We start from the raw sequence: 24,519 nt of genomic DNA on the forward strand, positions 1-24,519 counted from the left end.
TCTTATAGCCCACACATGGCTTCAAGATGTTAAATTTTATTAATCAATCAGTTAAAACAGGCTAGCAAGCTGATGAACGAGCACAAATAATTCAATTATATTTTCGATTAGCGATCAGTCATCTAAAGTACACTGCTTGAGAAGATAGTACTCACAAATTGTACCATAACACTGTGCAACATTTAAATTCCGGTCAATGTGCATAAAGTGTGAGAGACATGTTTAAAAGCGGTTTATGCTTCTGTTTTCCTGTTGCGTTTCAGTGAGCATTCCTGGGCCACCGCGCAGCTTGAAAGCCATTCCAGTCTCGCCCACGGCTATACGTGTCTACTGGGAAGCACCAGAGAGCCGTAAGGAAGTTGTTCAGCACTACCAGCTCTCTTATCAGGAGACCGGTACCACGGAGGACGAGGAGAAGCGGGTCACCACCACGGACACATGGTACCACCTGAGGAACCTGAAGAAGTACACAGAATACAACATTTGGATCACGGCAGTTAACCAGAATGGCTCGGGCATCAGCTCTGAGGAGACACTTGCACGAACCTTTTCAGATGGTGAGTTTAGGCGACTGTGGTGAAACTAATAAGGCTGAACCTAGACTTACTACTACATGCCTTTTTTTTTTTTCATGGCAATCTTGCACAGGTGTGTACCTGTATATCTACAAACTAAGCGAGTGGCATTCATTTAGGCCAAATGTTTATGGCTTGAGTTACTTTCTATGATTGAATTAAGTTACGTATATATATATATATATATAGGGAATATAGGGAAGTTATTTTGTTTCAAGATCTAAAAAGAAAGTCATCTATGGCATATAGCTGGATATTTCCCTTTGTAGCTGGGTTTCATGGACCCACAGGCAAGACATTTCAAACTGGCTGTAATTAATTTTGAACAAATTGGCAATTATTTACTAAATTGTCCCGTCTTAAGCAAGGTGGTGAAAATTTAAATATAAATGGCCAACTCTCCAAAGTTTGCATGCTGCTAGGCATAATTTTTAGTTCATGAGGCTCTTCTTGCATATGCAGCACTTCGTGTATCCCATTTGCTTGTGAGTGACCCTATTTGATCACATATTTCAAGTTTAAATAGTGTAATGCTGGCATGTAGTGCTGTGTCATAGAATGCCAGAGCTGATAGTGACTTATTAGCCAGATCAGCTAAAAGGAAGTAAGAACAACCACAGTTAGCAGATGTGTCAGTCAGATGAAGGTAACTGGCTTTGTGCTTTGGACATGTGCTTTTGATGGCAGCTTTAGGAACAGCTACTTTGGAGCACTAGTAATTATCAGCATCTTTCAGACTGTTTGTCTAGGAGGAGGATTAACTTCGACTCTGCCATAGAAACATATGTATTGAATTCAGCAGTTAAAACCTAATTAGTGAAATTTCTATGTGTTCATCCTGTTGTTGAAGTTGGCCTTTTATTTTATTTACTTGCCTGTGAAACCTATTTTGTGTACTTGTATGTAAAGTATAGTTGCAAATGCCTAATCAAGCTGTATGCCATAGGCTTATTTTTTTTTACAAATGTGCTCAGTGAAAAAAAAAAGATAATGTGTTGGTTATGTAACAAACAGTTGCTTATCAACAATTGCTACAATAAATGTGCAATAATGAAAGCCGCACCGGTGTCTGATTTACTAACCGTAACTATAAGAAAAAGTTTATGTGAATTAAGTGAAGTTTCTGCCCTGTTCACAGTGAAGTATGGTCGGTGTTCTTCTTCCTGCAAAAAAAGAAAAAAAAGGAATTGTTATTCATATTGAAGTCAACAGTGCTGAAAAGCCAACTTTAATGGACACAATGTGGTTGAAATATCAAAATATTTCCTTATGTCCAAGAAGCTGGTTTTTGTAGAAAATATATCTGCTTAGCAATCATGCTAAGCCTTTTGCAACACACTTCTGTTTTTCAGCACCATCTGACATACCACAAAATGTAACACTTGAAGCTGCCAGCTCCACCGTGAGTAGTTTTTAATCTTATTGAAGCTTTTGACTGTTCTGTGGTATACAGCTTTCAGCTACCTTTGACGGAAAATGCAGTGTGAGCTTGATGGAACCAGCACTATAGGCCCTCATTGACACCTGCACCATACAGAACAAATTACATAACCATGCTATGCATTGTTGCTTAGAGACAGCAGTGTTTAAACTAAAAGCATTTAACAACTTATGTGACAGCCTTTTTATTGCAAAGATCATCATTAGAGCTCAGTGTATGCCACAATTATTTGTATGGGCTGTGCCCATAGCCTTCTGTGGCTCCAGTGTAAACTGGCTATAATGACAAAGACTGCCAATTGTAAAGAGTAATCGGCAAGCTATAGCAATGCAACATACAACTAAAGCAAGTTTAACAGTGTGACGCATTTATGCGCTGCATGCCTTGTTCGAAGTGAAACGTTTAAGGGTAGAGAGCCCTTCCCCCTCTTCGGAGAAGTCATTCAAGAGCTTAAGTTCTTTGAGAAATTCTTGGATCTTGAAGAAAGAGCTTAGCTTTAATATGAAAAAAAGAAAAAAGATTGACTCATAACAGGTTGCTAAGTGTGCTTTCTTAACTGCATACATTGTAAGTGCCTGCATTGTCATTCTGTCTTCTTGTCACAGAGCATTATAATTAGGTGGGAACCTCCACCAAAGGAGTCCCAGAATGGCATTATAACAGGCTACAAGATAAGATACAAGCTGAAAGGCAGCCGAAGGGGAGACACCATTACCACTGATGGAAACAGGAGGCTGTACGCCCTGTCTGGTGAGTCTGCACATCTTTCTGTACGACTGGTTTTCCCATATGTGGTCCATGGATCCCCAATGGCCCTCTAGAAGGTACAAAGAAGGTGCGCGGAGATCTCTACAAAGTTGCACATTGTTATAGCTCATGTTCCAGTTAAAACTTCCAGCGCTCCACACTGCTGACAAATGTTAAGTGGAACATCATTGCATTTCACCACAGATTCTGAGGACATATTTCTTGAAACTGGTGCTAAGCACAGAATTTCTGTTGAATGGACATTAGTACTTCATTACTTCTGAACTTCAATCCCACAATTGAGACATCTTCCAAAGAGATTAATTACAAAGTGAATTATAGTGAAAATTTTCTCTTAGTTTCTGTCTATTCAAGAAATCCAGTTAATGTGACAGCATTGTGATATCTACCACAGGAGATATTTAATAACTTTGTTTTCATTATTTATTTATTTTGTGCTGTAAAATAAGGAGCAGTGGGGCTGAGGCTATGGGAGAGGGAACGATGACGAGAGAGAAAAACCTTGTTTCGGTGCTCGATCGGCTGTAGTGCATCTCGCTGCTCTATCGCTCTAGTCGCAAACGCTTAGTGCCCAAAGTGCTTTGCGACATTTGGTGGGAGGTGCTGGACCTTTTGCAAGTGATATGTGATATGGTGGAACAGTTCATTTTTAAGTTTGACCCAGGCTATGCCTCAGTAGAAAGCTTAACTGCTACAGTCCGACTTTTATTGTTTCTTTTATTTTATTTCCCTGGCTATTCTTTCCTCCTTCTCAGGACTGGAAAAAGGCGCCCAGTACAGTGTGAAAATTGCTGCCCTATCTGTGAATGGTACAGGACCAGCTACGGATTGGATGACAGCGGAGACATATCAAAATGATCTTGATGGTAAGTCTTGCAAGCAGTAAGGGGCCACCTAGTGCTGTGGCCGAAATGCACTCTAAAATCCGATTCCAGTGGCCTTATTGCCATGCTACGCCACCTCAAGCTAAAAGAATGTCTAGTGGTCAAAAGATCAAGATGGACACTCTCAAGTTAAGACAAGGTTTACAAAGCTCTGTTGTTACCATTGGCAGGACCAGGTTTAATGTTTTACTGAATTGAATGTACGACAAAATACTTGAAATTTGTTCAAATAAGGTGCAGTTGTACTGAATTGATAGGAAGACTGATGGAATGGTCCATCTCTTGGATCATTAATAATCTCTTTTGAGGAATGTAAAGGGAAATTGAAGTGCATAGCTATGTTGTATACATAACTGCATTGCTTGCAGAAACATGGAAGCACCTCTATCAAAATGACGGCTCTGTTCTCGCGGCAGAGTATCATTTGTTACAATTGACGATAATGATTAGCACATCAAGTAGACTTTCTATGCCTTCCCTTGTGTGGACTACGATATACTATCAAGGTTTGTCTAGTTCATGCATGATCCCAGCTCCTCATAAGCCCAGTGACCTATGCAGCCGATAGTTTTTTTCAGCTATGCCAGTACAGTGCCCAGCATGAAACTATAGTTTAGGCAAATGAGTTCATGCTTTTTCTTTTTCTTTCTTACTAGTATTTTGTATTTTATTTTAGTGGAGAACACATTAATCTCAATCTACTATAAATTATTTATTATAACCATTTTGTGCCAGTGAACAATCTTGATTGATCTGGGCTATCAGTGACTAAACCCAGGTTGTCTGATGTAATGAATTTCAAATTGCAGTTGAGCCAGGGAAGCAAATAGTTACATTGCTGCAGTTCTGTGAAACCCGGAAATTAGATGTAGGCAGTCATTTAAGTTAGCCTGAAGGCTACCTATGATGCCCTCTGCTAATTAATAAAGCAAGCCATAAATGAAATTTTCTTGCTTGTGCAAGTTAACATGCCAAACATAGTGAGAAGGCGGAAGTTTGTAAGCACACTGACCCAGCCTACTGCTGCTTAATGTTTTTCTTGCAGAGTCCCGAGTACCCGATCAGCCAAGTGGACTGCGAGCGAAGCCAACATCGACAAGCATCTTTGTTAGTTGGGCACCTCCTCGAAATCAGGATATCATGATCCGTGGCTACACCATTGGCTGGGGCATAGGCCTGCCCGATGTCTATACCAAGGTGCTCAATGGGAAGCAACGCTACTACACCATCGAAAACTTGCGTGAGTTCCATTTTTTTTTTCGTTAGCTCATTGAGAAGACGTTGCATTTCAGTCTGCAGCATTTGCACCATCGAGCTAGAGCAGCACAATGTGGTTGCTTTGCATTTGTTGTTTTTTTGGTGCATTTGTGTACTTAACTCCACCATTGTTAATTAAGATCAGGTTTTGAAGTGCAATGCTATCTCACAATAAGAAATGCTCTCGGAATTTGAATAAATGCACCTAACTCTTATTCTTCCATGTTTTCAGAACCTTCCAATGAATATGTGATCAGCGTAAGAGCATTCAACCAGATTGGTGATGGCCAGCCTATATATGAAACTGTCAAGACACTCATTGAATCAAGTAAGTAGTATAGTAGTATAGCATGAAATTTTTATATTCTTTTTTTTCTACACATCTCTTGTTATTTTATTATCTTTTGCCTTGTATGTTTGTCTAAATAGCTGAGTGCTTTGCTGTTCTCATGCATTAGTTGATGCCAGTTCAGCATGAACACTAAGTGCCTACACCTCTCATTAAAAGTATGTGGCACACTTTACGTCTTGACTCGTAGCAGCTTGGTGGGCCTCATGTCGCACCCTAAGCACACTGAAGCTTTCAGCGGTGAAGATGAGGGTCATTCTTACTTTCCTGTGATTTGGGTGCACTTGGATGCTATGGGTGGCTCACTACATCGGTTTTTGATGAAGATGTGCCGTCTAGGTTCAAACCATATGGCCCCGCAGGATCTGATAGAAAAAGAACTTAAAATTCTTGCAGCTTTGATACACAGCCTGATATTCAGATTTTATGCCAACAATGCACTACATTATGTAGTTTTACTGGCTGCAGTCACAAACTGCTGGGAAATTCAATGTTTTCTCAGATCCTGCGAGAAGTTTTGGTGCCAACTGCACATGCATAATGTGTTCATTTCTGGCTCTTAGCTCAATTGTGTGCATACAATTTTAACCTTACTCCGAAAGAAAATGTTGCTGGCTTCATTGTTAATGAGGCAGGAAAACAGTGGCAAAGAAAGAATTGCAGCACTCACTTACTCGCTTACGATGGTTTTTTTCATATTGTGAGTATTCTTTCTAAAGTTTTGTTCTTTCGATCGATTGATGTAGCAAAGACCTTAGCATTTATTCCATTTCGTTACTGCCCTGGCACAAGGCATGAGTTCTTTTGTTTGCTTTATGTTATATAATCTCTTGATGCCATCTTTCTGTGTTCCTTTCCAGCGCCAGAGCCTCTGGTTCCAATGTTGCCACCTGTAGGCTTAAAGGCTATTGTGCTTTCGCCTAACACGGTTGTGCTGTTCTGGAGTGACAGCACACTTGCCAGCAGCCAGGTGATCACGGACAACCGATTTTACACTGTGCGCTACAAGGGCCATGGACAGCCCAAGTACCGCTACTTCAACTCCACAAACCTCAACTGCATGATCGACGACCTGCGGCCGAACACACTTTATGAATTCGCTGTAAAGGTCGTCAAGGGTCGCCGGGAAAGTGCCTATAGTATGGACGTCCTCAATACTACGCAGGAAGCAGGTAAGCCTAAATAATCCTGTAATACCGTAGCAAGCCGCGTATACAACGAACACGCATATAGTACGAGGTTAAATTTTTGTGACGCGAGATGGAAAAGAAAGGTTTTATCCGCATATAATACGAGTTAGGAAAACTCGAGGAAAACAGTTGTTTAAATTTCACTTTGCACTTCAATCACTGTCTTCCTCAGCTGCGCTTTCTTCGAATAGTTCTTTGTCAGACATATCTTCCCAGAGGTACTCATCCTCTGTGCCATCGAGTGCGTTCGAGATGCTGCACTTCTTGAATGCGTGACACACAATGTACTCTAATATGCTCGCCCATGCGTCCACAATCCACTTGCACAGCGCGGCTGGCGAAGCCTGCTTGAGCCGCCCGATTGGCATCACTGCAGGCTCACCTGAGCACACCCAATCTGCGTAACATCGCTTGACCGCGTCCTTGAATGGCTTGTTCATGTAAACATCTAAAGGCTGGAGCTGACACGTCATCCCACCCAGGATAACGATGAGTTCAGTGCCGGATTCACGCAACAGTCTCTTCATTGAGTCAGCCAAATGGCAACGAAATGCATCCAGCACGAGGATGGATGGGAATGACAACAGTGCGCCGGGCCGCCTACACCAGACGGACTTTATCCACTTGAGCACAAAATTCTTGTTCATCCAGCCTTTCTCACGGCATCTCATGACCGCATGTTTTGGCAGCTCCTCACCTTTAGGCACTGTCCTGCACTTGAAGATGACATACAGCGGAAGCTTGCGTCTGTATGCTGCGCACGACAACATGACAATAACTCGCGTTTTCTTGTTGCCAGTGGACCGGATATAAACTTGTTTAGAGCCCTTTTCGTGCACGGTGAGGGGTGATGGCATGTCCAGATAAACCGGCGTTTGGTCAGCATTGCCGATTTGCCCTAGCTGAGAGTTCTTGGACTTGCGCAACAAAATAATGTGGGGCTGGAAAGCCACAAGCAGCTCTTCTAATGATTTGGGCAACTTTTGCAAAATCAAAGTTCAGTGGCGTAAAAAAAAAAAATGGCTGTGGCTTAGGTAAGGTTAAGCCCAGGATGCGAAGCATACTAGCCTTTATTTTAGTTGTTGAACCACTGTTTAGCCTGGTGAACTGCTGTTGCTTGGCTATATTTGGTTCGGCTAGACGAAGAAACAACTCATGCATTACTTCTTCGCCTTCAAGAGTGGAACGCGACAGCGTTCCCGTCGACCCGCCAAGGGGTGTAAGACAATGGGCTACAGGGCAGCGACTACGCGCCCCGCATTGGACGCGGTGAGCGTCGAGCAAAGCAGCGTTCGGCGCGGCAACGAAATGTGCGCCTGAGCAAGAGACGCACGCCTTAGAAACAGCGCGTTTCTAAGGCAACACCGCATTCACTAGAGGCGCTTTTGTACCGCTTTGAAGCGTTGTACTCGTGGCTCAGTGGTAGCGTCTCCGTCCCACACTCCGGAGACCCTGGTTCGATTCCCACCCAGCCCGTCTTGCAAGAGTTGAGCCAAAGCCACTTCTCCTCTGTCGTGACGTCACGGTGTCACGTGATTTCATGGTCACCGCCGCGCCTGAGGAGCTGGGTTGAGCCCTCGTAATATGCTTCGCATAAAAACTACTAGCACGGCACATGTAGCGATAAATCCAGTCCTTGCTCGCTTTGACGACGGAACTCAGTAGCCTTTTTTCTCTTTCAAGCTCCTTAGCTTTTGCCTGCATAAGCTCCATGCTCACAGCTAAATGCACGGCTCGCTGTTGGCATACGAACTCTGTCAGGGCAATTTAAATTTCCGGGAATGTCTCACTCTTCGGGCCGCGAAAACTTCTTCACGTTCCTCTGCATGCAAAAAGGGTTCCTTCTGTCGACGCCATCCTTGAATGCTTCTCTCGTTGACGCCAAGCTGTCTTCTGGCCGCACTGTTGTCGATGTCCTCTGTGGCTAAAGTAACCTCTCTTTTGAAAGCGGCCGAGTACTGTTTTCGTGGTCTGGACGTATTGGTCTTTCAATGTGGAATAAAAAAGATGCACTTTACGAAGCGTGGTTTGTACGTGTGCTGCCAAGGTGTGCACTCAATAATAAAGAAATGATGCTGCAGTCACCCAGCAATAACGCAACCAAGCCATATCCACGCAGCAATAAGGAAGCAATAATGAAGTTAAGCCATAGCCACACAGCAATAATGAATCAAAAAGTTCCAACCTGAATTTCTGACTGAAATTTTTGTTCAGATCCGCATATAATATGAGGCGAAAATTTGGGACGCTAAAGATAGGAAAAAGAATGTTGTATTATACGCGGGTTTTTACGGTATGTACTGGTGTAGTTTTTTATCAGTAAACAAGTACTTTTGCAGGTAGCCAAAACTCATCATATATAGAACACGAATGTAATGAAATATTGAAAATAACACAGTTATATCTAAAGTTTGGTTGTCCATGCTTTATTTCAATGAGTATTCTGCTGCTGTAATGAAACTGAATATGCAAGATCCGGGACAATGTCGGTCACAGTAAAGCAAATGTCTTTTTTCTGGCTGCTCAAAATGTGTGTTCTGGTAGCAAAACGCCTAACACTCACCAAATACATCTTAAAATGGTACATTCTGGATGCCTGTGCAACTTTTGGCCAAAGTGAGATACAGGACCACCATGGAATTTGCTACATACTGCTAATCAAAGCAACACTATGTTTCGACATTTTGTCTGCCTCTTCTTTCGACCCAACTAGTGGGATAACTTGATTAATTCTGTCATTTCTGTCAAGGTCGAATTAATGGAAGTTGACTGTATGCATACTGCTTCGTCACTTAAGCTATGAGTGGCATGTCACTCGTTGGTGCCACACCTAGGTCAGCAGCTGCATGTTGTAGTGATGATTGTTGGGGTACATAGCAGTCTGGATATGAAACACAAGAATATTTTACTTCCATTCTTACTACTATATGAATGTTCTCTCGTGACCCATTTTTCATCGCATTCTTATGCCCCTAGGAAGCCAAAATTTGGATTGACTGATATACTAATTTGACTCGTTTTAAGTACCTGGTCTGAAAATGCATTGAAAGCAGCCACCCAGTAAAAATATTTAGACGTGCATGATTTCACTGGAACTTGTAATTATCTGTACTTAATTTCAGCAGTTACGCGCAGCACAGCGAAAACTGTGGGTCGTGTCAGCCAGCCAGCAAGGAGAACCAGAAGAAAGACTCCATTGTTTGCCTCTGATTGGCGTTGCACATTGCCAACTCTGCGGAAGTTTCATGAGATGATTTAATGGCACACAGTGGGCAAGCCCTCCTTTCTTCCCTGGAATGAGCAGCTGACTCTTGTTGCTGATTGGCTGACACGAGTCCTAGCCTTTGCAGCACTATGCAGAGTTGGTGAGACGTTGAGATAAGTTTGAGTTGTCAGAAGTCTTACTGCATTTCAGCCTACTGGTGCAACCACGCTTTTTTGCATGGTGGGGCAAGAGCATCAAAGTAGCTATGCCAGCCGCATACAGAGCAGCGTTGTGTTGCTATTTTCAGCACCTTCAAGTCCACCCCGAGACCTCACTGTCGTTCCAAGCGAGGACTCCGCAACAACCGTAAACCTTCATTGGCAGCCTCCAAAGCAGCAGAATGGCATGGTTACAGGTACGAGCATGTTATCCAGCAACTGCTGTTACTGATGACATTGTGTCACTTGTATGACTAGTACTGTATGTACGACAGCATGTGCTCTCTGTTGTGACAGCAAAACATAAATGCTAAAATCAGTCTTCACTTGGTCGCATCTCTCTCTAAGGACGAAATAGTGGTGATGTTTTGTCATCATTATTGAGATCAGCCATCTGTTCTGATGCTGCTAGGCTTAACAACAAAACACCACTGTTGCTGCGAAAGCGCTTTCACGGCATTTTTCATTGGTCATCTGTTCACCATGGGGAATGCTCTACTAGAGAGGGCATGTGTGTAGTGTGGCTGCAGCCATTTTGCATGCATGTACATAAACAACCAAAATACTATACTAGAACTGTCTAGTGCATAAAATGAAAAACCATAAGATGGAGCAGACTTCCTAGACTTGACAGTCCTTATAGATTGTTGATCTTTAAAATTCCAATTGCGTTCTTGGCAACCCTGGCTACATTCTGAGGGAGACAGTATGCAAAAATGGTCGTGCATTTCGATTAAGGCACATGGTAGAGAATTTAAGCTGGTCTTAATTGATCTGGAGCCCCTTACTATGGTGCCCCTCATTGCTCGTTGTGCAGATTTGGTATGCTAAACCCCTTGACATTTTTCTTTCTTCTTTTTTTTTACTTTCGGCACTTACACAGGGCCTTTTGTATTCTGTTTCTTTCCTGGGCAGGTTACTTTATCCTGTACACAGCTGACAACACACAGAAAGACAGAGACTGGGTCGTGGAAGCTGTAGTTGGAGACCGCATGACTGCTGTCATCAAAGGCCTCACCACAGACACCACCTATCACTTCAAGATCCAGGCCCGCAACAACAAGGGATACGGGCCACTCTCATCTGAGGTGGTCTACCACACAGGCAAGAGTATGTTGCACTACCCTCTCCATGGGTGCTGCTCCTGCGAGACTTGTTTTCCGCTATCACGCAATGCCTGTAGCAACGCGCTTTGTTTCTTTGCATGGCCGGAAGTGCTCAACATTGAGTTGCGAATTGTGCCATGAAATGTGCCCTTTTATTTGACTCTTTTATTGTGAAGACACGTGACAATAGTTGCACTATCTTTGATGGTCATAACCTTTGCCATTGCAGTTAAAGTCAGCCGCAGTGGTCATGAGCAGTCATAAAGCCAACTTCTTTTTATTACCACATAATGTAAAACTTTGTAGGTTGTATAAAACACATGGAAGGAAACGATTGTGCTTTTTGTGCCAGTTACAAACCTGTTTGTTATATGGCCGATATATGTGGTCATTAACAGTCACAAAACTATTTTTCTTTATTTGTCTCCTCGTATCCTGACATTAAAAATGCTGATGTTGTATGCTTAAGATACACATTTTGCTTACTTGAATTACCAAACCTGAAATTTTAGTGGAGACATTTGTCTGTTTAGAGAAGCCAGCTAACTTGCAACAAGTGTTACCTTGTCACCATTTGCCTTTGCTTAGAATTAATTGGCAGCAGCACAACCTTGTGTCTCTGAAAACAACAAAGTGATTGTGCCCAATTCACCAATTAACATTTTTGTCATTAAGCATGAGGCTTGTCTTTTTTATATCTGGCATCACATTCTTCAAGAAACAAGTATGTTAGTGTGATATTATTGTAGCCTTCTTTATACTTGTGCCTGTAAGATAGGACGGCAAATAATTCTTACCGAATGGGCATTTTTATTTTTATTTTATATTTTCTGTAACTGGGCATGAAAGTCGCGCAACACATCTTTGCTAGGAAGAAATAATTTGGACTTTGCAAATGTTGCATTGAAGAGGATGAAAAGTCATCATAATGGCTGCATTTAATTGCAAGTACAAAATATTATAAAGTAGCATCTTCTGCTCAAACAGCTGAAGTGTAAGTCTGGCAAATGCATGGTTGAAGCCCCAAATCTCTTGCACCATTTACATTTGGAGCATTAGTTTCAGAACTTTCATTTGCCTGCACAGCTGCAGCCAACATGCATTTCTCGTTGACATGTTTAGTGTGTGTTTTCTTTTAAGTGGCTCCACTGGATATTTGTCAGGTTATGGAACTAAATGTTGCACTCAAAGGAACTAATTTAAGGCTATACCTCATTTTTTTTGCGTATATTCGTTATGAGTAGACTCAGATCATTATTGTGTGGTATTGACAAAACGAATAACATGTCTTAGCTGCGTAAAGCGATACATTTTGTTCAACTCAATCTAGCATTTCTTTTTCATTGTAACTCACATCAAGGTAGCATACATGTCGATATTCTGTCAGCGACCCATTGGTATGCCAATGTCTATTAAGTTTTCGACTCTGCCTCCTCATTTTTTAGTCTGGTTGCTGTGATAATGTTCCCTCATTTCTCCTAAATTTCATGAAAGCTATAAAAGAGCTGCAAGAGGTCTATGGTGGAACCTATGGTTCAAACACAGTACCTTTCTTTACTAATTATTCAAAATAAAATATTTCTTTCGTAAATTAGTTTTTTCTCATGTTAGAGTTGATCACATATGGCAAGAGCTACCTGAAAGTGTTAAGTTCAAATGGCCAGCATGTTATAGTTTCTCATCACAAAATGTGATGCTTTTGACTGCTTATGACTAAGTTAATATACATTTTATGTTGCTTAAAATGAAGACTTGTTATGTAAACTAAGCAGTGTGCGATATGAGCTAGAGAACCAAAGCTAAGCATTTTGTACATGTCTAAGTTGCATATCTGTCACTAATAATTTTCGAATAAAATCTCAAGTGTACTGCACTTTAGAATAAAAATATGTTTCTTCTCCATTCCACATAACCTGAAGTAAAGCATGTTTTTCTCAGTGCCTTCTGCTTTGTTTTCTTTGGTTTCTTGTTCTTTGGCATGCTAAGAGTATGCATGGGTGTCAGCGTGCGTGTGTTTGTTTGTGCTGCTTTTTTGTTGCTATGTTTGTTTTAATTTTATGGATTGTTTGTTCTGTTGGCAATATTTAGGTTTAGAGCTTGCTTCTGGACCAACCATCAATGGTAAGTGAATGTCCAAAATGCATGGCATGAATGTTGGCTGAGACATGTTTGTTACTTTGTTTTTGCTTTTATTTACTTTAAAAAAATGATTTCATCTGAATCACAGACATGCTACCATATGTACATTGTGCATGTCAAGCTGTGGTATCGTGGCATGCACATGTGTAGGTGCATACTGTATATACATAGTGATGTGACTTTAAGCACCCAATCGTCCTTATGACCTGTCTTTTGGCAACTTTACATTGGGAAATGTAATTTTCGATGAATCGAAAATATATTTGAGTATACACTTAAAGTAACATCAAAATTAGAATTGAGCCAAAATTGATACAAAAAGTTGATTAGTATTAAAATGGAATCAAGCAGTCTTCAACAAATATATTTCAACCGTGCTCATGAAAATAAAGCACCTAACTTTACTCCTCGTAGCCAGATATATGTAGGGCAGTCAGAGTGACTAGCTTTTAGTGTGCATGGAGAAATAGAAAAGAAGAAAGCATCTGACAGTTCACTACCATGGGTGCGACCGTGGTCTATCTCTCATCACTTATCTCTTGGTCAGTGTTATTGCCAGATCTATCCTATTGCCTATTCTTTCAAGAACAAGGTGTGCAATGAATTGCCAATGATAACAAAAGCCTCCTTGATTGAAGCAGCTGAAAGCAATCCAGCCACTATTCATTATTTGGCTTCAGTACAAAATCTAAGTCACCAATTTCGATGACAAGCATGCGGATGCTGAATGGCATGGGCAAAAAGCTGCAGAAAGATTGACATAAGCTTATAACCTGGCTGCAACAATTGTTGAAGAAATGGTTTGCATGCTCTTTCCAGTGCTACTAATAATGGAACACTGGAATTGGCTAAAATGTAGCGTTAATATATCTGCAGCTGTTAGCAGACCCTCAGCTGCAAGCCGCCTGAAGAAATTTGTGGTTAGAAAAAGAAGAGGTGCTTAAGTTTGCATGGATATGGTAGTTTATTAGTAGCAAAGCTTGTAAAGCTTTGCTATTTGTAGTTATTGTTACCACAAAAATCTTATAGATGCTACTAGGCTTGGTGCATTGTTAATTTGTCCAAAATAGTGAAGATGACTTTAGTGTTCACTTTATGTCTTCATGTAGGTGGTGGGATCTCGAACAACGTTCTCTACATTGCAATAGCATCAGGCTTCACAGTCATCCTACTTATCCTTATTGTAATCTGCTACATGATGTGCCGACGACGGCAGGGCTACATCGGTCCAGTGAATAGTAAGACGTAAGTACCTTTATGCTTTAAACTAAACTTTCTTTGTACATCTGTGCCTTATGGTATGAGGCAAAGACAGTAGAGACGATAGCTAACACTGATAGCTACTTATATGTGAACAAAGTTGACAGTGAAATATTTAAATTTTATAAGCTTAGGATAGAAATTCTTGTTGAAGAGGTACCAGAAAAAAAATAATCTAGATTCTTGATGGAATTGTTGGTCATACAGTAACTAAATATAGAAACACTATGGTCTAAACGGAAAAAAAAGCATTGGTTAACAGTGCTGTTATTTACACAATGTCTATATTAGCTAACTCTGGTATGCCCAACTTGCAATAATTTGACATTCGTTATTTTGATGATGCTCACAGATTTCAAGAGGCTCCCATGTGTTTTCCATTCACTATCAAATGAAAAACTGAATAATTTATGCCACTTTTTATCCACCATATTAGTCTCGAATTAACAAATACCGACTGCAAAGCTAATTACCAGCACATAGTCTGGATGATCTATGCTTCAGTGATCTGCTGGCTTTACTGAATATGCAGCCTGTTCAGCAGTCCTTGCTGCATGATGCAGTAACTGTCTAACTGTGCTGAAGCTTTGCTCATCTTAAGTGACCTAAGTAAAAACAAGACGATGAGCAAAACATGAACAAGGTGAATGCAGGACCTTGTTCACGTTTTGCTCATCGTCTTGAATTTCCATTTCGTGCATTCCCCGTGTTTTCCCTAAGTAAAAACAAGATGCACTGGCCTTACCCCTTGCTCACCTCTTTTGTGGTTTAGTCAGATATGTAAAATTGCTCAATTTTACCTCATTTTACAAACTGCAGTGAATAAATGAAAATGGAAGCTGTTAGATTGATTGATATGGACTACACTATGCAGTTTTGTGTGCCTATTATAATGTAGGTCAGTGTACGCACTTCTCATGGTGCCCCATCTTTCTCCTAATTGGACATGCGCACAGGTATGCGAGTGCAAAGGGTGTAGCCGCCAAGGGGGGCAAGGGAGCGACCAAGGACCTGAAGCCACCCGACCTGTGGATCCACCATGATCAGATGGAACTCAAGGCCATGGACAAGAGCAGCAACCCAGAGGCAGCCATGACAGCCACCCCCATCTCGCGCAACTCCCAGGAGATCTCCGAGGAGCACATTGGTACACTTGACAAGAAGAAGAATTCTGGTGGTGGCTACATGGGTGTGTCCCTCTCCCTTCACTATACTGCTTGGTCACGTAGCCCTTCTGAAAGACCATTTGAGCTTCAGAGAGTTTGTTAGGTCAGCTGGGTGTAGTGTGAGAGTGACTGCTATTATTGCATCCAGGAGAAGGAGGAAAGAAATAGAGGAGGCAGGAATGTTGACAGGAAAAGCATGTGGTTGGCTACCCTATGCTGGGGAAGGCAAATAGAAAGGTAGGATATATATAGAGAGAGATAAATAGAGAGGGGGAGGGTTGGAAAGACCGGAGGTACAAGATTGCCTTGCTATTGAATGGCAATTACATTTGTTGGAATTTCCTTAATCCTGTGTACACAGACTGTTCAGCAACAGTGAGCAATTAAGCGTTCAGGACGGGAAGCTGCAAGCCTTGTCACCTAATTGCACTTTTGCAGCAGTTTACCGTGAGCAGAGTTGGACATTGCAGCTTATACCAAAAGCCATGCACTCCGCTGTTCGCATTTCATTCCACCATGACAGCAACATGTGCTGTCCAATCCGTTTGCTAGCATTTAGCTGCTAGCACATTACTTACGGACAACAAGAAAGTTTACACAGAACAATGGTAATGTGCAAAACATATACAAATAATATTGTCGTGGCTCAACACTGCCACATATCTTAACTGCCTATCTAGATAACGCAGGCAAGAATGTACCTTCTGGCATGATTGACAGATAGAAATGTGAAAGTAGTGACAGCTTAATAGAACAAATGGGCACTCAGACAGCTGCGACTTTGTCGTTTACACTGTTTGTTACCACTTAATAGCACTGGCTCTTTCAAGTGTGTATGTTGTGCATGCGTGAGCTGTTCTGCATGGTCTATTTAATAGTTATCTGTTTGGCATGCCTCTTATGTGCATGTGCACATGGTCATGTATAAACCTGTACTTTCTAAACCTATACTTGCTACTTTTGAAGACCCAAGCATGGAAGTGCCCTTTTTCTGATATGCAGTGCTTTGTTGCTGCTAGATAAAAACTGCATAAGTGACTGTAGTCCATAACTCAAATATTTGCATATTTGTCAAGCACAAAGCTAGTGAACGACAAGTGACCTGCACATAGCCACATGTTCATTGCTTACTGACATGCAGAAAAAAAAAAAATGCTAACATACCTGGAGTGTAGCAGTAGCTGGTTTTCATGCACGAACTTGTTTGACACAATGACAGTTGTCACCAAGATATAGGCTTGTTAAAAGTTATGGTATGAGCTGAGGAATGCAACAATGTTGGACTTCATGCTTTGTACTGTGTGGAAGCTTGGAGCAATGAAGCCTGAAACTATATCACAGATGTTTAGGACAGATCTTGCTTCAGATAACTCACGTAGTCATTTTGAGGTCTCCTGGATTGTATCTGCACTTTCTGCACTAGTTCATAACAGTGCCATGCATAAGTTCACATGATGTTCCATGAGTTTACTTCGTGCACTCATGCTGTGCATTCATGTCATGTGTTCAACACCCACAACAGTGCCGATGAATTTATAAACAACTAGTTCCTGCATGGCATGAAATTGCGTACTGCAGTTTGGTAGGCGCTTCACATTCAAATCCAGAACACAGGTGTTGCACTCTCTGAGCTAGTGCAGAAAATGCTGCCAAATAAGGAGACTTATTATTTCTACGCATGTATGCATTAACACTTCATACGTTTCAGTTGTGAACCTCCTTTTTTTGGGCACAATAAAACAAACGCTTAAGTTGTGTTGCTATATGCGCAGTCAAAATGAATGGACTTTCTATGTGGCCATCTTGAATGCCTTTTTGTTGATGACACGATTGCTTTTTGCCAAATGATAAGCTTAATGTAATGTGGCTATGCTTGTCTCATACTTCTGTGAGTTCTTTAATTTAGCTCATCTGCTGAGATTATATTTCGTTGTAAGCTAAGCGTGATAAATAAGGGTGATTCTAAAGGTGATAACTATAAGGTTGACATTTATAATTCCTGGTACAGTGAGCTTTCATATGTTTACTTGCAAGCCTACAATGCCGTAGAAATAAGGTGCTGGCAAAGGATTTTCTTGGTAACATTGGCTGAAACATGATATCTGAGAAATATCAAGGTGCCTCTGCTGCCCTTGATAAACATGCCACAATCTTTGCTCTAGTTCCAAAAGCAAGTACCATAGTTTCGGCACAGGACATGATTCACACAGGTTCTTGCACTAGGCTGAATTGCAAAGATATGTATGCATGACATACTGCCTCGAGAGCGTGCATTTGTGTTGAGACACTGTTTCTCAGTGCACCCACTATGTTTTCATTTTCTCTCTCTCTCTCATTCCGTTCTGTTCAGTTTGTTCACTGTTTGCTTCACCTTCATCTCTCACGTGATGAACGTTGATGCATGGTCGTTGTCCGTGCCCCTTTTTGGTTTCTTCCCCTATTGTTTTCCCACTCCTGCACAGACCAGTTAAGCAGTGACGATAGTGGCAAAACTGATAAGCCACTGTTGCCAAGATCATCACGCACTAAGCCCATGATGTTACCACTTGACTCTCGGAAGTCGCTGCCTGATTCTAGTAAAGCATGTGAGTATCAACCCTGACCCACCTACGTTTTGTGTGCACCAAGCCCTCCCCCCCTCCCCCCCCCTTTTTTCTTGAACAAGTCCCCGAATGAATTCACACTGTGTTGGAAGTTTCCTGTGTCCTAATGAAAAAAGAAGCAAATTTCTGTAACAGTTTAATTTCATGCAAAACTTGTACCCACCTTGTGCAGAAGCAAGTAAAATTCAACCTGTGATTATTAGTGGCACCTCTGTATTCTTGGGAATTCTAGATCTGTAGTTTGGATATAACTCAAAAGATGAAAGCGACTTGAATCTGCCAAACATCACTCGATTAATTTAATATTTGATTCTCTAGAGCACACCTCAGTGCAGCTAGCAAAAAAAAAACAAGAAAATGGATAATAGCCTACCTGACTAGGTAGCATTCTTGTGCTTATATCTTAAGCTTTTCATTCATCACATAAAGTTCTTGTATTCTTTTAGCATAAAGTGTCGTATGTCTGACCCAAAAATTTTGTGACAGGGGCTCTACAGACAGAATGCGATGCTTAAGAGTGAAGTCATAAAAAGTGTTTTCTTTTTGAAAATGTGAGGCCAGTAATTCTAGATGTTGCAGATCAGTCTCTCTGCTTTAGACAGCATTTCTAGAAAGTCGGTGCCCATTTTGAATTTATTATTAGTTTATAATTCGTGCACCTATTTGAACAAAACCAGCCCCATAACAGATGAGAGGAACAAAGAATCTTTCTGCTATGGAGACAATAGCAGAGAATGAGTGACAGTGATACCATTTCCAGTACATACCACTCCTGATGTTCTGCTATGGGCTTTATGTATAGATGTGCTTAGTTGGCCTCCTAGATGAACTTTCACAGTACAAATTCGGCAGTGTATGACTTGCTTGCTCTTTTGGTGATGGACGATGAAGTAATTGGCTTTATCAAACCAAGCGGTACACCTAGGATCAACTAGAAGCACAAATGTAAGGGGTTCCAATGAGTATTCCCCTGCAGTTTTTGCCGTGCTTTTAGGTGGCAGACATATTTGACTGGGGCTGCAGGAACTGGTGGAATGAACCAGTAGCATAGTGCTCAGCTTGTTTATTGCACATGGTTGCCACCTGTGTTCTCCCATCATGGCCTTGTAGTCAGATGCGCTGTCACCAGCCCTGTCACCAACCCACGATCTCTACATGGGTCATGCCGACAAGTGGCAGCTGAGGTTGAGATCAAGTGCGCTTGCTCTAAATGTGCTTTCGAAAATAAAAGAATCTGGTATATATTGACAGTTGCCATACCTACGCATTTTTTCAAACTCATGAACAAGGGTTGGGCCTTTGTATAACATTAAGACATCTAAAAGCATCCATCTTTGCTGTGCAAAATAAATAAATAAATATAAATGCTTGTACACATTTTTGTGAGTTATTAGAAATTTGAAATGGGCACTGCCTTTTTTTGGACACCCTTTGTATGTATGCAAATTTGTTAAACCGAATTTTGAAGATGGATTCAACCTAAATTGACAGTTCAGTTTGAAGTTGAATTGAATATAACATTAAAATTGAAATTGAACTTGAATTTTTCACCCCTGGTTTCCAGTGAAGAGAAAACTTTTTTTTTTTTTTAATACTGTGCCTCTTTGAACATTGTAGCTTGCCCCCATTTTACTGAAATGCACATATTTGTCATGGACATATTGCAGCCATGGGACCAGCTGCTGTTTCCAATGGCAGCATGAACGCCGGTTTAGAAGGCAGCTCCATTAACATGGGCCGTCCCATCTACCCAAGGACACAGTACAACATACCCCGAGCTCATGTGACCATCGATGCAATGCATCCAGGTATGCTTCAGTACTTGGCACCTCCAGGCACCAAAACAAACTGTAATTCAACCCAAAGTATGAAGCACACTGATGCCATCAGCTAGAGCATTACAGTCAAGCTTGATTATAGCAAACATGGATACAATGTATTATGCTAGCTCTGTATTGAACACACTGATGACAACAGGTAAATCATTACAGTCAAACCTCATTATAGCGAAAATGGGGACAATGTATTACGCTCTGTATTGAACATGCAAGACTTCATGTAAAATAAATCTCTTGAGATGAAATGGACATTCAAGGTATTGAAATCCAGGCACCGACAGCCTCTGCCAGGGTGTGAGTTCCTACAAAAGCTTTCCCCCTTCTTTTCTTTTTTCTTTTCCATTATGCGGCTGAGCATGTTTTGACAGCATGTTCGGACATAACCGGGTAAGGTGCAATACAACACATAACCCAATAGATAACTGAATCGCATTTGGTTGCTGCATTACATGAATACGTGCTGCTGAGACATTCAGGTTGCCATCAGGCATTTCAGAAGCATTTTTGCACAGCTGTATTCTACATGTGTATAATGAACTTATCATAAAATGTTCATTACATTTGTATTTGGATATATTAATCTATTTGTTATATGAGACAATTTTTAACACATAGACGTGTTTGTTATAATTGGGCCTGGCTTCACTATGCACAGCATGACTTGCAGGGTTTTGCACAGCACAATTTTCACAGCGCATTTAACTGGCATGTGAACAATCTGTGCATCACTGTCTTGTCTCAAGTCAACCTTTATGTGTATATTTATAGGATCATGGCTATTGCCACTTCGACATTTGTACCTTGCACAATCCTGTTTAACTTCAGTTCTTTCGCACCTACGTTTTTTGTCCTGTCGTTTTCGTTTAATTTCTTTCTGATCAGTGTTGGTTTATGAGTGCCTTAATGGTCTATCCTAGTGCACTCAACAACTGGAACTTTGTGGCAACAAGCACCTTCCTGCTTGTCACCGTTTTGTTTGAGTTGTGCTTCGGTTCAATGAGCCCAATTTTGACCAATTTCGTTTAAGTATAGTTTCGTTTTTTAAGTAACAAAATATAAATTAAAAGCATGGCAAACAGTAAACACACATGGCAGTGTTTTTCTTTTGATACAGTCTTTCTTTTGTGGCGTTCGATGGCTTTGGTTGCTGAGGTCAGTGGTGCTGGTGTGGAGAGGAGGGTGCAGATGATGAGGAGGAAGGGTGGGAAGAGAGGTACTAATGCTTGATCTTAGTTGGCATAATCATCATCATCATCAAGCCACCACTGTTTATTAGAGACGGGACAAGCATGGGTTGTGGCTTGATCTACCAGCACTTCTGCTGCACTGTATCAGCCATAGCAATGGAGTGAACACGAAATCTTGAGTTACACTGATTTTCACAGTGCAAGAGACCTGAATGTTATCTCTCTCTCTCTCTTTTGAGCAGGTCATGAAGGTCCAAGTCCCCAGAAGGCAGGCCTCATGGGCTGCGGGAACCCCACCTACGAGCCTGTCTTGAACCCAGGCATGAGCCACGCTAGTAGCTCGGTCATGGGGACGGGCCAGATGCCGGCCTACAGCAATGCCTTGGTGGGGCCAGGGGGTGGGCCTCTGCTCTCGCTAAGCTCAGCTCCTCCCCTCGGCCCACCCCCCTCGGGGCCGCCTCCCTCTGCAGTCGCCGAGACGACGGGAACACTGACCAAGCGGGTGCATGCGGGGAATCCCCTCAAGAGCTTCAGCGTGCCTGCACCGCCCCCTCAAAGTGCGCCATCTACACCCCAGCCAAAGCATATGGGTGAGCTGCAGTGAATTAAAGCTATCATGAGCTGAGAGGTAATTTTACTGACTGAGCAGATTAGCAAAGTTATATTAAGAGCACAGCCAAAGTGACCCGAGTAGTGTGCCTGAAGCTGTGAGCCATTAGGAAGCAGTTACGTGCATTTGGTCGTGAATTTCGCACCACCTGTTATAGTTGCTGTGCTGTGCTAAGAACCACTGTTGGCACTCAAAACAGCATCTTTACACAATAAACAAATGACACTTGGAGGCTGTCACAAAATAGTAGGCATGATAATTTGTATTAAACCCAGCACACAGACGCATTCATTATTAAATACACTATTATTAATTTCATTACTAATTGTACTCATATTGAGGACCATTTTTGAGAGGCCACTGTAGATTTTACAAAAGGTGATGGGAGGCCCAAAATCTGCACTACATATCCAGTGGTAGGAATGCAGCTCTAATTGCGCCAATCTGCTGCTACGTTCTGTTTTGTCTGCTACATCCATGCTACAAATGAGAGAAATTGCTCCAAAGCTGCTCCAAGACGAGCCATGCTGCACGATCTCAGAGAGCGTGGTGAAGAGGAGTTGTGGAGAATGTCAGGTGGCAGTCGCCACCACCTTATGCGAAGGAGAGTGCCTTCACATCTCCTGCAATTCATAACGCTAAATGAGCTAAAGGGAACCCCAAGGGTCACTGAGCTGATTCAATCGAGTACGTGCTCGCACATGTTTGCGGTTTGTCATTGGGAAAATCTGTGCACCATATTCAAGGGTTGCACATAGCTTTAGGATGAAGTTCTGTTGGGCCTAGCTGTGTGCGCTCAGCCCATGTCGCATCGTTGGCGCGTCCTGTATTTGTACTTCGCATTGGTGGGAGAGGTGTTCCTTAACGGACTGTGCGCAGTCAGCATGCTGAGACTTACCCCCTTTCATGTTATTAGTAGCTCCTTTGCTGGGTCGCATTTATGTCTGTATGCTCGTAATGCAGCCTATCTTTAGCTCAGCCATTTTACTAGCTAGACTACTTCAGGCCCAAATTAAGATTTCTCGAATGGCCATCCAGCATACCACACGACTGTTGCCTTAAGTTTTTTGTACCGTTGTATGGCTTGCTTTGCTGCTGGGGATGCTCGGCTTTTTATGATTCTAGCGTGCACACCAACTCAGTGTGTCTGCGGTATGGTCGTACTTTGTTCGTTAAAACGTTGTGTACGTAGTTTATCTTTCAAGAGAATACGTGCAGTGATGTGTGCTGGTACTCTGGAACCATTTTTGACGTGCATGAGTAATGTCCGGCCGATAATCATTCAGGATCATAATTGTTGACTTCTACAAAATCTGCTCCAAAATCTGCTCTTGGCCATTCTCACCACTGCACAAGACTCATGCTTTGTGCATATACATTTTTTTTGTATAATGTTTGCATAGTGCTGTTGTATAATGTAAATGATTTCTGTATGTATTTGTATCGGCTGTTCTGAGGTTTTGCTACACTAGCTGCCTCGCCAATGGATCAAGCACCATGTGCTTAGGTTGGCCAGAAGATTGTAATTGTATAAATGTGCTAATAGGAAATTTGACATTTTTTCTCGCACCCCTTATGAAAAGTAAGTGGTACAACTAGCATGTGACCAAAGCTTTCCTAGCTTTGTAGCTGGGGTCCCATTTCTTTCTTATCACTTTGGAGCTCTGAGGTGTAAAAACAGAGAGTTCTTGTTCTCCTGAGCTTTGGACTACTCGGAATACAACAGCAGGCCTGCTACAAGGATGGCAATTTTGTTTTCGTCAAATATGGAGTGGGCTGTGTACTTTGGATGAAAGCTTCACGTACGGGTCGGCCAGCAAAATTTACTTACCATGCTGCAGAGCCAATGTGTGTTTGCTAAAGTCTGTAAAGATTGCAAGGTATGGGCACCCTGATGGAATAAGGCATGAAGTGGGCCAGTCAGACCACCAATGTCAGCATGGCCACCCTTGCTGGCATCTCTTCCACCAATGTGGTCCATGTGATGGCTTTGACATTCACATACTCTCTATTGCAACCATCAGTGGTTCCTAGACAAGATGAGAGAGGGGTTATAGTTCAGAGACCCACTGCTTAAGAAACTGCGGTTCATTGGCGTCCTCCATGGTTTTCCAACACATGACAAGTTGTGAAATAGCTCCAAGTCTCCTTTGCTACCTATAGAGTGAGAAAATGCTGTTAATTGCTTAGCCTTGACATCGCACATTATGCCACCAGCAGCATGCCACACAATTTTTTGCTACGCTTTTCCGCACTTTAATCCGTAGCCTTTTTACACTTTTCACTGGTGCAGTAGTGCGGCTGCAGCAAGTAACTGGCAGCCCGCACAAGAAAGCCTCTGTAGCCACGTCCACATCATCGGGGGGGCCTTCGAGCAAGCAGAGCCCTGGACGACAGTCGGCACTCAAGTCCCGCGTGGTGGCCTCACCACGTAGCATCAACAGGGATGCATCGTCTTCCACCTCCGCTGCTCACACACCCAAGAAGGAGGAAGACTTGGCTGTATGTCTGACATTTCTTTTGTGCTGCTGTGAAGGGAGTTATTATACATGACTGTTTATTTTACCATAGCCACTCAAAATATGTAGTTTGGCTGCCCAGTAAATAGCAGAGGGCTGATAGGTACGTGCAAGAAGCCTTTAGACAAGTTACAAAACATGCAAGCAATAGCCATAAAGAAGAAAAGTGTTCATTCATGGAATGGTCTTCCTGCACGGATATGG

The 24,519-nt window shown here is 42.0% G+C and overlaps 1 protein-coding gene and 1 long non-coding RNA gene across 9 annotated transcripts in view; one reads left to right on the plus strand and one right to left on the minus strand.

The window, feature by feature from the left end:
- The window catches only part of fra (neogenin protein frazzled), a 353,324-nt gene that overhangs the window by 324,048 nt on the left and 4,757 nt on the right, over positions 1 to 24,519 (plus strand). For 5 of the 8 annotated variants that reach the window (XM_070537181.1, XM_070537182.1, XM_070537180.1 and 2 more), the window contains 16 exons: positions 264 to 557; positions 1,928 to 1,977; positions 2,622 to 2,766; positions 3,540 to 3,650; positions 4,714 to 4,908; positions 5,158 to 5,253; positions 6,135 to 6,446; positions 9,977 to 10,084; positions 10,803 to 10,997; positions 13,082 to 13,114; positions 14,242 to 14,377; positions 15,349 to 15,581; positions 18,021 to 18,143; positions 19,829 to 19,969; positions 21,429 to 21,776; positions 24,090 to 24,298. In XM_070537181.1, coding sequence (XP_070393282.1) covers positions 264 to 557; positions 1,928 to 1,977; positions 2,622 to 2,766; positions 3,540 to 3,650; positions 4,714 to 4,908; positions 5,158 to 5,253; positions 6,135 to 6,446; positions 9,977 to 10,084; positions 10,803 to 10,997; positions 13,082 to 13,114; positions 14,242 to 14,377; positions 15,349 to 15,581; positions 18,021 to 18,143; positions 19,829 to 19,969; positions 21,429 to 21,776; positions 24,090 to 24,298 — 2,729 coding nt within the window. The remainder of the gene's footprint in view (positions 1 to 263; positions 558 to 1,927; positions 1,978 to 2,621; positions 2,767 to 3,539; positions 3,651 to 4,713; positions 4,909 to 5,157; positions 5,254 to 6,134; positions 6,447 to 9,976; positions 10,085 to 10,802; positions 10,998 to 13,081; positions 13,115 to 14,241; positions 14,378 to 15,348; positions 15,582 to 18,020; positions 18,144 to 19,828; positions 19,970 to 21,428; positions 21,777 to 24,089; positions 24,299 to 24,519) is intronic. The other 3 variants (XM_070537178.1, XM_070537184.1, XM_070537179.1) reach the window with 3 other exon arrangements.
- LOC139059180 (uncharacterized) lies at positions 319 to 19,220 on the minus strand. Its single transcript, XR_011513975.1, has 3 exons — positions 18,929 to 19,220; positions 1,658 to 1,738; positions 319 to 457 (listed from the first exon to the last, which is right to left on the minus strand). It is a non-coding gene; the product is annotated as an uncharacterized lncRNA (long non-coding RNA).

The sequence above is a fragment of the Dermacentor albipictus genome, chromosome 4, assembly GCF_038994185.2.
Source record: "Dermacentor albipictus isolate Rhodes 1998 colony chromosome 4, USDA_Dalb.pri_finalv2, whole genome shotgun sequence".
Lineage (NCBI taxonomy): Eukaryota > Metazoa > Arthropoda > Arachnida > Ixodida > Ixodidae > Dermacentor > Dermacentor albipictus.